The sequence below is a fragment of the Guillardia theta genome, assembly GCF_000315625.1.
Source record: "Guillardia theta CCMP2712 unplaced genomic scaffold GUITHscaffold_43, whole genome shotgun sequence".
NCBI classification, from domain to species: domain Eukaryota; class Cryptophyceae; order Pyrenomonadales; family Geminigeraceae; genus Guillardia; species Guillardia theta.
The window spans coordinates 403,478-418,880 of record NW_005434631.1 but is presented as its reverse complement, the minus strand read 5'-3'; the positions used below and the strand labels follow the sequence as shown (position 1 = coordinate 418,880).

Below are 15,403 nucleotides of genomic sequence, written 5' to 3'. Positions count from 1 at the left end.
CTGCACAAACACACACTGTGACAAAAGCAAGGCTCTCCGAGCAAGGCTCTCCCGGCGGTTGTTCGCCTCCTATCAGGCTCTCCAGCTCCTCCTAAATGTCCTCAGCTGTTGCCGCTTTTCACCTTTGCCTCAAGCAGAAGAAAGCAGCAAGACTCTGCTGACCTTCGCCTCTTTCACAAGGATCAGTCAGCTTCAGCGTACTCTTCTGCCACGGCGCTACCGCTGACTCGGAGGCTAGCGAGGAGGACTACCTCGAGCGGTACCGTGCTCCTGTGTCCAGCCTCCCTCCGTCCGCTGCCCCAGGCGGACCCCCGGGCAACGCCGGCTCCGACCCCCGGGCAACGCCGGCTCAGGCTCCTTGTCGGCGGCTGCCCTTTCTCCGTCCGTGACCGCCAGCTTCAAGTTGTGGAGGCAGCGGACGGTCTCGACTGACAGTGGTCAGTCGGCTGCCTCCGGGTATTGCGTCTAAGGGATTTTATTCCTCCTGCATGCTCCTGCTGCTTGTCTGCGCGGCTTCGCGCTTGGGCTGGCGATGCCGGGTCTGCTGACGGTTGCGCTGTGTGCAAGCAGGTTTAGCTTGTTCCTGCTTTGTTTTGCTTGCTTGAGGCACTTTTTACCTTCTGCCAGTAAATCTTTACTGAGATGCGGAGGGCAAGAGATTTACTGGCAGAAGGTAAAAAGCGAGTAAAGGTGAGGAGGACTGTTTGCATTACTTGGAGCGGTACCGTCAGCATGCGCCCAGCTCCACCCTACATTGCTCAGTAAAGATTTACTGGCAGAAGGTAAAAAGTGCCTCAAGCAAAACAAAGCAGGAACAAGCTAAACCTGCATTGGATCCTTTCATGGTTATCGACACCAACGATTGGCTTGCAGTCTACCATCTTCGCTCATTTTCCTGAGCGGGACCTGAGCCACGGCTGCCTCCGGGTATCGCGTCTAAGGGATTTTCTTCCTCCTGCATGCTCCTGCTGCTTGTTGCTTGATTGCTTGGTGCCGCGTCTGGGTGCCAGCAGTGCTGGCCTGCTTTGTTTTGCTTGAGGCACTTTTTACCTTCTGCCAGTAAATCCGTACATAGCACTGCTGGCAACCGTCAGCAGACCCGGCATCGCCAGCCTCACCATGCAGCTGACGCTGGAGGCGCTCCTATCTGGTGCGAGGCGCATGACGCCCTTGCGCGCGCAAGCACTTCTCGAGCCAGAGGAAGGAAGGAAGATTTACTGGCAGAAGGTAAAAAGTGCCTCAAGCAAAACAAAGCAGGAACAAGCTAAACCTCCAACCTGCTTGCACACAGCGCACAGCGAGAAGCTGCACAAACACACACAAAACACAAGCCCGAAAAGAACCAGCACTGCTGGCAACGCCAGCCCAAGCGCGAAGCCGCGCAGACAAGCAGCCGAAGGGTCAAGCAATCAAGCAACAAGCAGCAGGAGCATGCAGGAGGGGAAGCGCACGTACCGTACCGTACAGAACCACACGCGTCTGGTTGCCAGCAGTGCTGGTTCTTTTCGGGCTTGTGTTTTGTGTGTGATTGTGCAGCTTCTCGCTGTGCGCTGTGTGCCAGGAGGTTTAGCTTGTTCCTGCTTTGTTTTGCTTGAGGCACTTTTTACCTTCTGCCAGTAAATCCGTAGACCAGAGGGTATCGCGTCTAAGGGATTTTATTCCTCCTGCATGCTCCTGCTGCTTGTTGCTATGAGCTGTTGCTTGATTGCTTGACCCTTCGGCTGCGTCTGGGTGCCAGCAGTGCTGGTTCTTTTCGGGCTTGTGTTTTGTGTGTGATTGTGCAGCTTCTCGCTGTGCGCTGTGTGCCAGGAGGTTTAGCTTGTTCCTGCTTTGTTTTGCTTGAGGCACTTTTTATCTTCTGCCAGTAAATCCATTATCGCCTCGCACCAGACAAGAGCGGTATAGGATTTACTGGCAGAAGATAAAAAGTGCCTCAAGCAAAACAAAGCAGGAACAAGCTGAACCGGCAGGTACACAGTCCACAGCGAGAAGCTGCACAATCACACACAAAACACAAGCCCGAAAACAACCAGCACTGCTGGCACCCAGACGCGGCAGCGCCAGCCCAAGCGCGAAGCCGCGCAGACAAGCAGCCTAAGGGTCAAGCAATCAAGCAACAAGCAGCAGGAGCATGCAGGAGGAATAAAATCCCTTAGACGCGATACCCGGAGGCAGCCGACTGACCACTGTCAGTCGAGACGTCCGCTGCCGCCACAAAGCGGGCGGCCGCGGACGGAGAAAGGGCAGCCGCCGACAAGGAGCCGGCGTTGCCCGGGGGTCCGCCTGGGGCAGCGGACGGAGGGAGGCTGGACACATGAACACGGTACCGCTCGAGGTAGTCCTCCTCGCTAGCCTCCGAGTCAGCGGTAGCCAAGTCAGTGGTAGCCGCCCGTGACGGCGGCGACGCCGCGGCAATGCCCAAGGACCGGCGTGACCCGACCGATGCCGGGGAGGAAGCAGGCGAGCTCGGACCAGCAGCAAGCACCCCAGTGGTGTCGAGCTCTCCGGAGGCACCCGACGTCACAGTGAGGGACGGAGACGCCTCGCCAGCTCCGCGCCGATCGTCGGGGCCACTCGAAGGGTGTCCCCCATCGGAGTCGGAGACCTCCGGCGAAGACTCCTCGGGCGACTCGACAAAGTCCGAGGAGGAGCTGTCCTCTGGCTCGAGAAGTGCTTGCGCCCGCAAGCGCTTCCAGCGTCAGCTGCATGGTGAGGCGCTGATAGGTGGCGGCGCGTTTGCGAGCCAAGACCTCAGCAGCAGGTCCGTCATCAGGCACGAAGTGCCGACCAAACGCCGCATCCTCAAGAGGCATTGAGCGCTGAGCAATGATGTCCGCGAGATACCAGATGAAGCGGAGGGTGTCAGGATGCAGGGCACCGTCCGTCGAGATGGCAAGAGGGATGAACGCTCGAGGAGGAGTAGTCATGGCATATGCAGCGCGATGTTTGCGAATCTTCTCAGACGCTGCAACATGGAGGGCGTCGAGGTTGACCTCCCCCCACTTGGTCAGGTCGGCAGAGCTACCAATGTAAGGGTGGACCAACGTCACGTCCGCCATCAAGCCCTCGTACTGCTCAGGGTATAGGATTTACTCAGACCCTCGATCGCGGATTCCAGGAATGTGGATATCGCCCTTCATCTTGCGGCCATGAGGATGGGAGGGTACCTGCCGTCGAGAACGAGGATCCCCCACTGTATCGATGACGCTCTGAAGACCAGCTTCGTTCAGCATCGACCGAATCGTACGAGTAAGGTTGTCATGCGCCGTGGGAAGCTTGGAGGATCGGCGTTTGCAGGTCTGGATGTGCAGCAACGGAGGGGTCGAGCTCGCGCTGACATCCATCACATTCCGTCGGACACTGGCAGATCGGCATGCCATGGAGATAGGATTTACTGGCAAAAGGTGATAGGATTTACTGGCAGAAGGTAAAAAGTGCCTCAAGCAAAACAAAGCAGGAACAAGCTGAACCGGCAGGCACACAGTCCACAGCGAGAAGCTGCACAATCACACACAAAACACAAGCCCGAAAAGAACCAGCACTGCTGGCACCCAGATAGCAGTCGAGCATCTGAGCATAGCGGTGCGGGAAGGCCTTGAGGGGGTAGTAGCTCGAGACTCGCATCGGAGAGTGGCTCAGGTCACGCTCAGGAAAATGAGCGAAGATTCATAGGGTTTACTGGCAGAAGGTAAAAAGTGCCTCAAGCAAAACAAAGCATGAACAAGCTGAACCGGCAGGCACACAGTAGATGGTAGACTGCAAGACCCTATCCTGCGACTTGAGCGAGTGTGTCCTGCGGCTGTGCAAGGTGAGGATATCACGCTGCTGATCGGTCAGCGCAGCGCGAGCATGCACATGGCGAGGTATAGGATTTACTGGCAGAAGATAAAAAGTGCCTCAAGCAAAACAAAGCAGGAACAAGCTGAACCGGCAGGTACACAGTCCACAGCGAGAAGCTGCACTGGCGAGGGAAGACGCGCATGACAAGAGGGGTCACATTTCGCTGCGCAGGCGGCGGAATGAAGTGCTCATGAGACGAGTCGACGAGAGCGCGCAAACCAGGGATGTGTACCACAGATGCCGGGGGGCGGCCTGCGTCATCAGGCACAGCAGCCGGGGCAGGTGGGATCGCCGCGCCATCTGCAGCCGGTGCAGGAGCCCTCACACGACGGTAGAGGATCGCTCCAGCATTATGAACGAAGTCGTGCGCCTCAACGAAGAAGGTCGCCAGAGGATGCTTCTGGGCACGGAGAGATCTCGAGCAGTGAACGTCCAGGCTATGAGGAGAGGGCAGGGTCCGTGACATGGGCTGGTCAGAGTACCAAGCGAGGAAGCGAGCGATAGCCGTATAGTAAACAGCGGGGTGTAGACCCTCAGAGGGCGTGAACTCGTCCCCACCCCGACTATGCGGAAGCTCCCGCTTGAACCTCGCAAACTCTAGCAGGTCGGGATGCGCGGCGAGGTACTGCGAGGAAGGCCAGCGGTGGTATTTCTCAAGCGCCAGGTGGACAGAGAGGTCAAAGCGACGAATCTGTGATTGGACCCGCGGGAGAAACGGAGAATCCCGCCAGTGACGACCTCGAAGTGAAGAAGTTGAGTCTTGAGACGGCGCTTAAGGCTCTTCTTCAGCTGCGAGAGATCAGGGTGTTGATGCCAGGAGGGGATGTAAACTTTCGACTCGCGAGGTTGAATCTCTAGCTTCAGATCAGCCAACATGTACTTCTTCATAGCGGACGTAGCTGCAACGGCATCCGTCTGGTATGGCAGATCGGCATGCCATGGAGATAGCAGTCGAGCATCTGAGCATAGCGGTGCGGCCAGGCCTTGAGGGGGTAGTAGCTCGAGACTCGCATCGGAGAGTGGCTCAGGTCACGCTCAGGAAAATGAGCGAAGATGGTAGACTGCAAGACCCTATCCTGCGACTTGAGCGAGTGTGTCCTGCGGCTGTGCAAGGTGAGGATATCACGCTGCTGATCGGTCAGCGCAGCGCGAGCATGCACATGGCGAGGGAAGACGCGCATGACAAGAGGGGTCACATTTCGCTGCGCAGGCGGAGGAATGAAGTGCTCATGAGACGAGTCGACGAGAGCGCGCAAACCAGGGATGTGTACCACAGATGCCGGGGGGCAGTAGTGGATTTACTGGCAGAAGGTAAAAAGTGCCTCAAGCAAAACAAAGCAGCAACAAGCTAAACCTCCAGGCACACAGCGGGGGGGCGTCCTGCGTCATCAGGCACAGCAGCCGGGGCAGGTGGGATCGCCGCGCCATCTGCAGCCGGTGCAGGAGCCCTCACACGACGGTAGAGGATCGCTCCAGCATTATGAACGAAGTCGTGCGCCTCAACGAAGAAGGTCGCCAGAGGATGCTTCTGGGCACGGAGAGATCTCGAGCAGTGAACAGGCAGGTAATGGATTTACTGGCAGAAGGTAAAAAGTGCCTCAAGCAAAACAAAGCAGGAAACGTCCAGGCTATGAGGAGAGGGCAACATCCGGGACATCGGCTGGTCAGAGCCTGTACCAAGCGAGGAAGCGAGCGATAGCCGTATAGTAAACAGCGGGGTGTAGACCCTCAGAGGGCGTGAACTCGTCCCCTCCCCGACTATGCGGAAGCTCCCGCTTGAACCTCGCAAACTCTAGCAGGTCGGGATGCGCGGCGAGGTACTGCGAGGAAGGCCAGCGGTGGTATTTCTCTAGCGCCAGGTGGACAGAGAGGTCAAAGCGACGAATCCAGCCCGTGTGTGATTGGACCCGCGGGAGAAACGGAGAAGACCCCTGGAGGAAGAAGCGCAGCTTCTGGAGATGGCTCGCCCTCACCAGCGTCTTGAACATGAAGCCATGCTGGACGAGCCCGAGCTTCGAGAGCTCTTCGTTGAGGGTAGAAACCTTCGCTCGGAGCTGACTAGCATGAAATCCATCCGTGCCGATAGGCAGGCCGCCAAGTGTAATCCCGCCAGTGACGACCTCGAAGTGAAGAAGTTGAGTCTTGAGACGGCGCTTAAGGCTCTTCTTCAGCTGCGAGAGATCAGGGTGTTGGTGCCAGGAGGGGATGTAAACTTTCGACTCGCGAGGTTGAATCTCTAGCTTCAGATCAGCCAACATGTACTTCTTCATAGCGGACGTAGCGGCAACGGCATCCTCGAGTGGACCCGGGCCGACAAGCACGACGTTGTCAGCGGGAAAAAGCTCTGCGATATGGAGGAGCAGGGGGTGGATACTGTGGCAGAAAAATACGCTGGAGGGGACATTGCCCTGACAGACGCCCGAGGTACACTGAACGGAGGCTGACTGACTTTTGTGAAAGAGTCGAAGGTCAGCAGAGTCTCCATAGTAGCTGGAGAGGTAGGAGGCGAACAAACGGAGATGCTCGCAAGAGGGCAAGCGAGCGCCTTCAGTGATGCTCCCATCAAAGTAGTCGCGACTCGCACGTCCCTCGATTGCATCGAAGAGAGCCTGGCGGTCGAGGGAGTTGAAGGCGTTCTTTGCATCCAAACTCACCAGCACTGTGGGGTTGGCAACATCCTCATCATCACCGCGAGCGTGAAGGGGCAGGAGCGCTGACGCGGTTTGCGAGAACTTCAGACAGCCGTCTCGATCGAGTCCGAACTGAATCGCTCGAGGGTGAGACGAGAGGAAGTGCTGGTCAAGAAATGAGCGAATCGCTGCCAAAGCAAGCTTCGTCGCGAGTCGACGGTGTGCAGAACCGATGACAATTGGCCGGAGACCAGGTTTATCAGCTCCCTTGGAGAGGGGAATAAATCTGCCTCCTCGACGAATGGCTGACAGGGCAGGAATAAGAAGATCCGGCATTTGGCCAAGAAGGACCCCTTGGAGGATATGTTTGCAGTAGAGCTTCAAAGCTGCAGGATGACTAGAAAGGGGTGACAGGTGTTGCCGAATCCTCCACCCTTGGTCATCGGTCCCCGCAAAGGAGCTGTAGCGCTTGATCGCCTGGATCAGGCTAGTGGTGTCGAGGATGTCAGTCAAATCCACCTGCAGTACTGCAAGCGCTTGCTGTGTGAGATGAGCCGCGGAAGCACTTCCAAAGGCAGGCGACGCACCATCAGGGAACTTCTCTTGTGCTTCAGCAAGAAGATCAGCAAAAGATTCAGCCCTGTAGATGCCGGAGCTCAGTAGTGTCCGTACCGCCCGATGAAGGTCACCCGCAGTGAACTGATGAATCGCCAACTGTCTTTGGCGCTCGCTCGCAGAGGTGAGGGACAGCGTAGGTCGCGGCGGAGGAGCAGGCTCAGACTCCTGAGACGATTGGCCGGACTGCCGCTGCTCCCTCGGCCCGCGCGGTTGTGCGAATCTTCTCAGACGCTGGAACATGGAGGGCGTCGACTGAGGTTCGGACCTCCCCCCACTTGGTCAGGTCGGCAGAGCTACCAATGTAAGGGTGGACCAACGTCACGTCCGCCATCAAGCCCTCGTACTGCTCGGACCCTCGATCGCGGATTCCAGGGATGTGGATATCGCCCTTCATGAGGATGGGAGCGACGATGGATTTACTGGCAGAAGGTAAAAAGTGCCTCAAGCAAAACAAAGCAGGAACAAGCTAAACCTCCTGGCACACAGCGCACAGCGAGAAGCTGCACAATCACACACAAAACACAAGCCCGAAAAGAACCAGCACTGCTGGCACCCAGACGCGGCATCGCCAGCCCAAGCGCGAAGCCGCGCAGACAAGCAGCCTAAGGGTCAAGCAATCAAGCAACAAGCAGCAGGAGCATGCAGGAGGAATAAAATCCCTTAGACGCGATACCCGGAGGCAGCCGACTGACCACTGTCAGTCGAGACGTCCGCTGCCGCCACAAAGCGGGCGGCCGCGGACGGAGCAAGGGCAGCCGCCGACAAGGAGCCGGCGTTGCCCGGGGGTCCGCCTGGGGCCCAGCGGACGGAGGGAGGCTGGACACTGGAACACGGTACCGCTCGAGGTAGTCCTCCTCGCTAGCCTCCGAGTCAGCGGTAGCCGAGTCAGCGGTAGCCGCCCGTGACGGCGGCGACGCCGCAGCAATGCCCAAGGACCGGCGTGACCCGACCGATGCCGGGGAGGAAGCAGGCGAGCTCGGACCAGCAGCAGAAGACCAGCTTCGTTCAGCATCGACCGAATCGTACGAGTAAGGTTGTCATGCGCCGTGGGAAGCTTGGAGGATCGGCGTTTGCTGATCAGTGCAGCAACGGAGGGATCGAGCTCGCGCTGACATCCATCACATTTCGTCGGACACTGGCAGATCGGCATGCCATGGAGATAGCAGTCGAGCATCTGAGCATAGCGGTGCGGGAAGGCCTTGAGGGGGTAGTAGCTCGAGACTCGCATCGGAGAGTGGCTCAGGTCACGCTCAGGAAAATGAGCGAAGATGGTAGACTGCAAGACCCTATCCTGCGACTTGAGCGAGTGTGTCCTGCGGCTGTGCAAGGTGAGGATATCACGCTGCTGATCGGTCAGCGCAGCGCGAGCATGCACATGGCGAGGGAAGACGCGCATGACAAGAGGGGTCACATTTCGCTGCGCAGGCGGAGGAATGAAGTGCTCATGAGACGTTTTCGGGCTTGTGTTTTGTGTGTGATTGTGCAGCTTCTCGCTGTGCGCTGTGTGCCAGGAGGTTTATCCGGGACTCGACAAAGTCTGAGGAGGAGGTGTCCTCTGGCTCGAGGAGCGCGCTGCTGTGCCGGTATCACGGTGCTCGTTGCTTGCCCCTCTCTGCTGTCTACGTGGCTTCCCGCGTGGGCTGGCAGTGTATTTGTTGCTGTGTTCCGTACACCGCTTTGTTTCTGTGTGCTCTGTGCCTATTGAGTGGCCGCGCGTTTGCGAGCCAAGACTCGCAAACAGTCCTCCTCACTGTCCTCAGCGGGCGCAGCGGCCGCCGAGACCGAGACCGCCGCATTGACGGCGACGACGCTGCAGCAGTGCCCAAGGACCCCGTCGGGGGGGAGAAAGCAGGCGAGCTCGGACCAGCTGAGGGCCCTCTCCAGCGCCCGGCACTCTTGATGCTTCCACCGACGGAGTCCGTCGGACCTCCCGCGAAGACTCCTCGGGCGACTCGCCGGACAAAGTCCGAGGAGGAGGTGTCCTCCGGCTCGAGGAGCGCCTGCGCGCGCAAGGGAGTCATGCGCCTCGCACCAGGCAGGAGCGCCTCCAGCGTCAGCTGCATGGTGAGGCACTGGTAGGTGGCCGCGCGTTTGCGTGAGCCGGTGGCAAGACCTCAGCAGCAGGTAATGGAACAGCAGGTCCATCATCAGGAATGAAGTGCCACATCCCCGAGAGGCATCGAGCGCTGAGCAATGATGTCCTCCACCAGATACCAAATGAAGTGGAGGATAGTACTGATAGGATTTACTGGCAGAAGGTAAAAAGTGCCTCAAGCAAAAGTACTACGGATTTACTCAGTGGCAGAAGGTAAAAAGTGCCTCAAGCAAAACAAAGCAGGAACAAGCTAAACCTCCAGGCACACAGCGCACAGCGAGAAGCTGCACAAACACACACAAAACACAAGCCCGAAAAGAACCAGCACTGCTGGCACCCAGACGCGGCACCGCCAGCAAAACAAAGCTGAGGAACAAGCTAAACCGGCTTGCACACAGCGCACAGCGAGAAGCTGCACAATCACACACAAAACACAAGCCGCCTAAGGGTCAAGCAATCAAGCAACAAGCAGCAGGAGCATGCAGGAGGAATAAAATCCCTTAGACGCGATACCCGGAGGCAGCCGACTGACCACTGTCAGTCGAGACGTCCGCTGCCGCCACAAAGCGGGCGGCCGCGGACGGAGAAAGGGCAGCCGCCGACAAGGAGCCGGGCAACGGCGTTGCCTCTAGTTGCCCGGGGGTCCGCCTGGGGCAGCGGACGGAGGGAGGCTGGACACAGGAGCACGGTACCGCTCGGGGTAGTCCTCCTCGCTAGCCTCCGAGTCAGCGGTAGCCGAGTCAGCGGTTGACGATGGATTTACTGGCAGAAGGTAAAAAGTGCCTCAAGCAAAACAAAGCAGGACTCGAAGCTCGCCCGAGGGGTCACCGCTCGGAGTCTTCGCCAGAGGAGAGCTGAGTTTTACTCGATGATAAGGGAAAGCAGGAACAAGCAAGACCGTCATCCCCCACTCGTCACTGAGTGGTCTCGGACTCGGACTCCTCCGACGGCCGGACCGTCGGACGGCGGCGGTGGAAGCATCTTGAAGAGCCAGTGGCCTCTCTGAGGCTCCGTGTCCTTGTATAGCAGTGCGGCATCGTCGCCGTCAATGGCGGTCTCGGTCTCGGCTGCCCTGCGCCCGCTGAGGCCAGTACTGGTGACCACGGTTTGCTCCCGGCGACGCACAAACGGTAAAAAGTGCCTCAAGCAGACTCTGACTCCCGGCTTGAAGCATGAACAAGCCGGGCAGCCCGCCCCCGACAAGGAGCTGACGGTACTGCTCCAAGTGAAGCAAACAGTCCGCACTAAGCCTGAAGGCCCGGACGGTCACCGAGTCACGGTCCGACCGGCCGGCCGGGCGCCCGGGCCCGGGGGCCCTCGCCGCCGAGTTTCCGGGCCGCGATGCTGCCAGTTGACAGTCAAGTTTCTGAGGCGGACTCTATTGCTGCCTCTCAGTATCCCTAGCACCCACCCGAGAGTTGCCATGCTGTGATGAGACGTTAGAGAGGGAGGGAGAGAGAGAGAGGAGAGGAGAGGGGGAGAGAGGAGAGGAGAGGGGGAGAGAGGAGAGGAGAGGGGGAGATGATATGATCAAAGGAGTGAGAAGAAGTCAATTATGATAGGAATAAGCCTATCGTGATGCCGTTCCTTTTGCCCTTGCTTTAGTTCTCCCGCGCATTCCTTCGATTGACATAACCTCCCTCTTCAAAATTCTCTTTTATTCCTCTCCCTTTGGATGTCTCAATCACATTGGATGACATATCAACCATTTCTTGGGTAGAGTGTCAGCAGATGAAAACTAGGAACATTCACGATAGTGGAGGGAGGGAGGGAGGGAGAGAAGAAGGGAGGGAAGAATTGATGAGGGGGAGGAGGGAAAGCAGCAGGAGTGCCAAGGACGATCAGCGCTAACGGCTACTCGTGAGGTCATCAAGGTTACTAGGGCTGGAGTCGCCGGGTACTTCAGCGATGACTCTTTCGAATCTTCTCTTCTGTTGTTGTTTAGGCGCATTCATCATTGCAAACGCAGAGGTGAGAGCAGTGAAGTCAAACCAGAGTTGACCTCTTGCAGGCCTTGATCTCTTCTTCTTCTCTACATGCTCTTGATCGCAAGCGGCTCTTCAGCAGGAGCGCTGCTGTGCGGCTTCGAGGAGGCGAGGAAAATGAGGAGGATCGGAGCGAGAGAACAACATGGATCAAGATGAAAGACGAAGCGAACAGCGCACAGCCTCTACCTCCTTTGCTTGATAGTGCGATTAGAGCGGTGGAGACTTGGTGGATGGTAGCTGTGGTTTGGCTGATCAACTTGGAGCTCTTCTGGAGAGGGGGTCTGCTGAGGGTGCTGGAGGTGCTGCTGCTGGGTGGACGTCTTACCTTAAGGTGCCTTGCCTTGTCTCCTGCTGCCGTAGGATGTCTGATGGGACCTGGCGAGCAGCCTCGTCAAGTGGGGGTCAGTTGTGCTCATGGCCAGCTGGATGAGCAACCGAGCGCAGCAGGTGAGGATGAGGATCGAGTCCCTTTCCTCTCACCCGCTCGCAGGCCGTCAAGCAGAGGATCAGCCCCCCCATGCGCACCACGCAGCTCAACTATCCTCCCTTGTGTGTGGAGGCGGCAGGTCCCGGAAGGTTCGTGGTGGCTGGAGGAGGAGGCGATAAGGCAAAGGGGCTGCCGAACAGGTTCGCTCGTCTTGTTCTCTACTGCTCTGACGCAGATGGTCAGAGCGACCTTGATTGAGGATGATGGAGGGCAGCTGCTCGTGAAGGCCTTCGCAGCCTTCGGATCAGACGCGGTTGAGGCGGTGGCGATGAGCAACACGAGCAACTCGATGCTCTGCCTGGCTGGAGGAAGCGTCACCGAGCTCTCACTCAGCAGCATGACACCCCTGTCCTCGCAGAAGCTCGAGATCAACAATTCTACTGACAAGTCCGCGTGCAAGAGGCTGGCAGTGGGATTGCAGGGGGGCTTGCTGGTGGTTTCCAACGGTTCGAAGATCCATTTGTACAAGAGGAGGGCAGATGGGAAATCTTCCTTCAAGCTGTCGTCGACGTTAGCAGGAGCAGGCAAGGCTGGCGGAGAGGAGGAGGAGATTGTGGACCTCTCGCTCAACAAAGCATCTTCCTTGCTCGTTTCCACCTCTCACAAGGCGATTCGCGTGTGGGACTTGTCCAGCCACACCTGCCTTGCTCAGGCGTCGTGCGATGATTTCATGACGGACATGGAGGGCAATGCAGTGGAACTTGCAGCTTGCCGCTTCTGCGATGAGGGTCAGAGTGTGTGTAGCGCCATCAACACACCGACGGGAGGGTTGGTGCTGCTTCACAGCCTCAAAGGCAAGGCGCTGGCAGTGGAGCGGCGGGTGAAGGTGACCGGAGGACGCGTGACGAGTCTTGACGTGACTGCCAACTTCCTGGTGGTGGGAACGGACAAGGGCGACATGCTGCAGCTCAGCTGCGATCGCCTGCGGGTCCTGCGGCGAGCAAGTCATCACGTGATGCCGGTGACTGGCCTCAAGGCGCTCGCACATGGGGACGTGATGAGCGTCGGGTTTGACAACCTCGCGGCTCTGGTGGAGTTTAGCTGTAACTCGGTGCCCTTGCTGGGGGACAGGTGGAAGAAGCTTGCACACCGCGGACAACAAATAATGTCGGCAGCAACCGACTGGTTTGACATGTTGATAGAGCTGGGGAGCAGGCGGGGACGCGTGATGGGTCGATCGCTGCTGTCCTCAGCTCAAAACTTTCAAGTACCTTCTGTGCAGGTGACCGAGCTGGTGGAGGCGATGAAGGAGAAGGTGATGAACAGCTTCTCTCGCAAGGTCGAAACCCCGCACCTCTGATTGTCAGCAACTGACGGACTCTGCAGGAACAGGAGAGTGATGAAAGAGGCGAGGAGGAAGGCGAGGAGGAAGGAGAGGAGATAGAGGGAGAAGAAGAAGAAGAAGAAGAAGAAGAAGAAGAAGAAGAAGAAGAATGAAGAGCTCTCCGTCAGCTTGCAAGTGTTTTGGGTTGAGATGACAAGGCGAGAGAACTGGGTCAGCAGAAGATGACGGCAAAGCTTGTTTGCTAAAAGCTACATCATCCCACTGAGCCGCTTGAGGTCCCTCAGCCCAACTTTCCGAGCTCTTGCTTCTTCCGCATCAGGTTGATGCTCTGCGCATTCGTCACTCTCCCTCTCCCTCTGCTCCCTCTCTCACCTTATCCATCAACGACGCGATGATCCCAGCGACAGTAAAAACTCCGCCGACAATGGCGCAGAGGTTTGTGACGAAATGGTAGAAGGCTTGCTTCTTCTCATGGAACTGAACGATGATGGGGAGAATGTCATAATTGATCCTCACTGTCGGCACTTCGCCAGCCTTTTGAATGTTGTTGGAGTGAACGACGTAGCCGTAGCTCGTGATCTGAGCTACTTTCCAGCTAGAGGGAGGCGTCACCTCGTGTCTCACCACCTTCACATAGTGCTCGTGCGTGGTTGGCACGTGCTGGTCGGAGGTGAAGGAGCGATCGTCAAGAGAGCCGACGGAGGCAGCTATGTGGGGGGGGAGGACCATCCACGCCGTCTCAGACAGGAAGGGACCGAAGGAGAGGTGGTTGACGGTGTGCGACACGTCCATCGTCTCCCAGTTGAACTCATGGCTATCCGACACAGCCTGCACCTTGAGCATTCCTGGCGCTCGCTGGACGTGAAGGAGACCAGAGACCATGCATCCCACTCCGTTATGCGAGTCAACAACACCATCCTTGTTCGCGTCCACCGTCCTGCTCTTCGGCACCTCGTTGTTCAGCTGTGACATGAAATGCTCCGCCCACTGTGTGATCGCCGGCACCGAGCGCTCGCCATGGTAGGACTCGTGCTGTGAGTCGCCCTTGTCGTCCTTTCGAAAGACGAGGATGGTAGGGAAGGCATCGATGCGATACTTGATGCACAAGGCCTCCGACGACTGGTGTGTGCAATCAACCTTAGCAAGGATGATCCTCTCGTCGCCTGGGAATTTCTGCGCGATGGTAGCGGCGGATTTCTCCCAGACAGGAGCGAGTCGTTGACACCAGTGACACCAAGGGGCGTAGAAGTTGACGATCATGATGGCGTACTTGTGATGACTGGCCTCAAAGTTGTCGGTGGTGAGAGCGATGGAGGTCTCAGGACCATCGTGAACCTCATCCGTGGTGTGTCGAAGTTCCTTCTTGTTGTCGTCATGTCGCCCCACCAAATTCCCGTTCTTATCCAGTCTTATCTTGCTGACTCGAGCCGCGAGCCCTGCGTCATGCGTGCCCATGAAGTTGGTTGCGTCTACGCTCGCGTAGTCGCACTTGAGATGGGGGAAGGTGAAGTTGAAGTTCACCTGCAGCGTATCGTCCGACGAGCTCTCAAAGTGATCCAGCACCACCCGCGACTCCGACTGGACCGTCAGGTAGGCCGTCAGCTCAGCAGCCACCAGCCCGATCATGATGACGGCAGCTATGATGCTGAGCGCAGCTCCAGACACTGAGGCTTCGGTGAGCTCTTGTTGAAGGTCTCTCTTCAGCTTTCTGTAAGTTACCGGTCAGCGAGCTGGAGGGCAAGGCTGGAAGCACCTGTAGAAGTCTACAGACTTCAACCCTTGTAAGAAACCACTCATGGTGGCAGTCCTTCTTTGCCGATTTTTGTTCTGCTCTCTTGCCCTCTCCTCGCTGTCCGACAACCTGCAACTCCAAAATTTTACTTCAATGCTCATTGTATTGTCGGACAGCTCTCCCCTTTCATTCCTTCTCTTATCATCATAAATCAATTTCTCGTCTCAATGCCTGTTCTCTTTCCTCACCTCATCTCACTTCCCTCTCCCTCTGCACTGCACTTCTCTTCTCCTCTCTGCACTTGTGTTGTCTTGTGTTGTCTTGTAATCTGTTCTCCTCTCCTCTCCTCTCCCCTCCCCTCCGCTCCGCTCCTCTCTTCTCTTCTCCTCTCCTCTCCTCTCCTCTCGTCTCGTCTCCTCTCGTCTCCTCTCGTCTCCTCTCGTCTCCTCTCGTCTCCTCTCGTCTCGTCTCCTCTCCTCTCCTCTCCTCTCCTCTCCTCTCCTCTCCTCTCCTCTCCCCTTGTCTCCCATCATTTTTGGAGTCCCCGAGGAGCGGCTACGTCACCCGCTTGGATCAGAGTGGGGATGAGGGCTAGCAGCGATGGCGGGGATGCGGGCACGAACAATGGCATCTGCAACTGCGGGGGAAGAGAGCAGGGAGGGTCATTGACGAGTGATCCCGTGAGAAGAAGAAAATGATGTGAGAAGAAGAAGAAGACGAAGAAGAAG

The 15,403-nt window shown here is 57.5% G+C and overlaps 4 protein-coding genes across 4 annotated transcripts; 1 reads left to right on the top strand and 3 right to left on the bottom strand.

The window, feature by feature from the left end:
- Positions 1-2,152: 2,152 nt before the first annotated feature.
- On the bottom strand, positions 2,153-3,059 carry GUITHDRAFT_110104 (hypothetical protein; the record flags this gene model as incomplete). The annotated part of the gene is made up of 2 exons (XM_005830921.1): positions 2,153-2,689; positions 2,751-3,059. The coding sequence occupies 2 exons, from the start codon at positions 3,057-3,059 to the stop codon at positions 2,153-2,155; spliced, it is 846 nt and encodes a 281-aa protein (XP_005830978.1).
- A 2,445-nt stretch (positions 3,060-5,504) lies between these two features.
- Positions 5,505-8,316, bottom strand: GUITHDRAFT_110103 (hypothetical protein; the record flags this gene model as incomplete). The annotated part of the gene is made up of 5 exons (XM_005830920.1): positions 5,505-7,110; positions 7,364-7,507; positions 7,561-7,588; positions 7,642-7,690; positions 8,071-8,316. The coding sequence occupies 5 exons, from the start codon at positions 8,314-8,316 to the stop codon at positions 5,505-5,507; spliced, it is 2,073 nt and encodes a 690-aa protein (XP_005830977.1).
- Positions 8,317-11,323: 3,007 nt separating this feature from the next.
- Positions 11,324-12,958, top strand: GUITHDRAFT_110102 (hypothetical protein; the record flags this gene model as incomplete). Its single annotated transcript, XM_005830919.1, has 4 exons — positions 11,324-11,502; positions 11,558-11,618; positions 11,662-11,798; positions 11,842-12,958. The coding sequence occupies 4 exons, from the start codon at positions 11,324-11,326 to the stop codon at positions 12,956-12,958; spliced, it is 1,494 nt and encodes a 497-aa protein (XP_005830976.1).
- Positions 12,959-13,223: 265 nt separating this feature from the next.
- Positions 13,224-14,753, bottom strand: GUITHDRAFT_159761 (hypothetical protein; the record flags this gene model as incomplete). The annotated part of the gene is made up of 3 exons (XM_005830918.1): positions 14,697-14,753; positions 13,316-14,651; positions 13,224-13,271 (listed from the first exon to the last, which is right to left on the bottom strand). The coding sequence occupies exons 1-3, from the start codon at positions 14,738-14,740 to the stop codon at positions 13,224-13,226; spliced, it is 1,428 nt and encodes a 475-aa protein (XP_005830975.1). The 5' UTR covers positions 14,741-14,753.
- Positions 14,754-15,403: the final 650 nt, after the last annotated feature.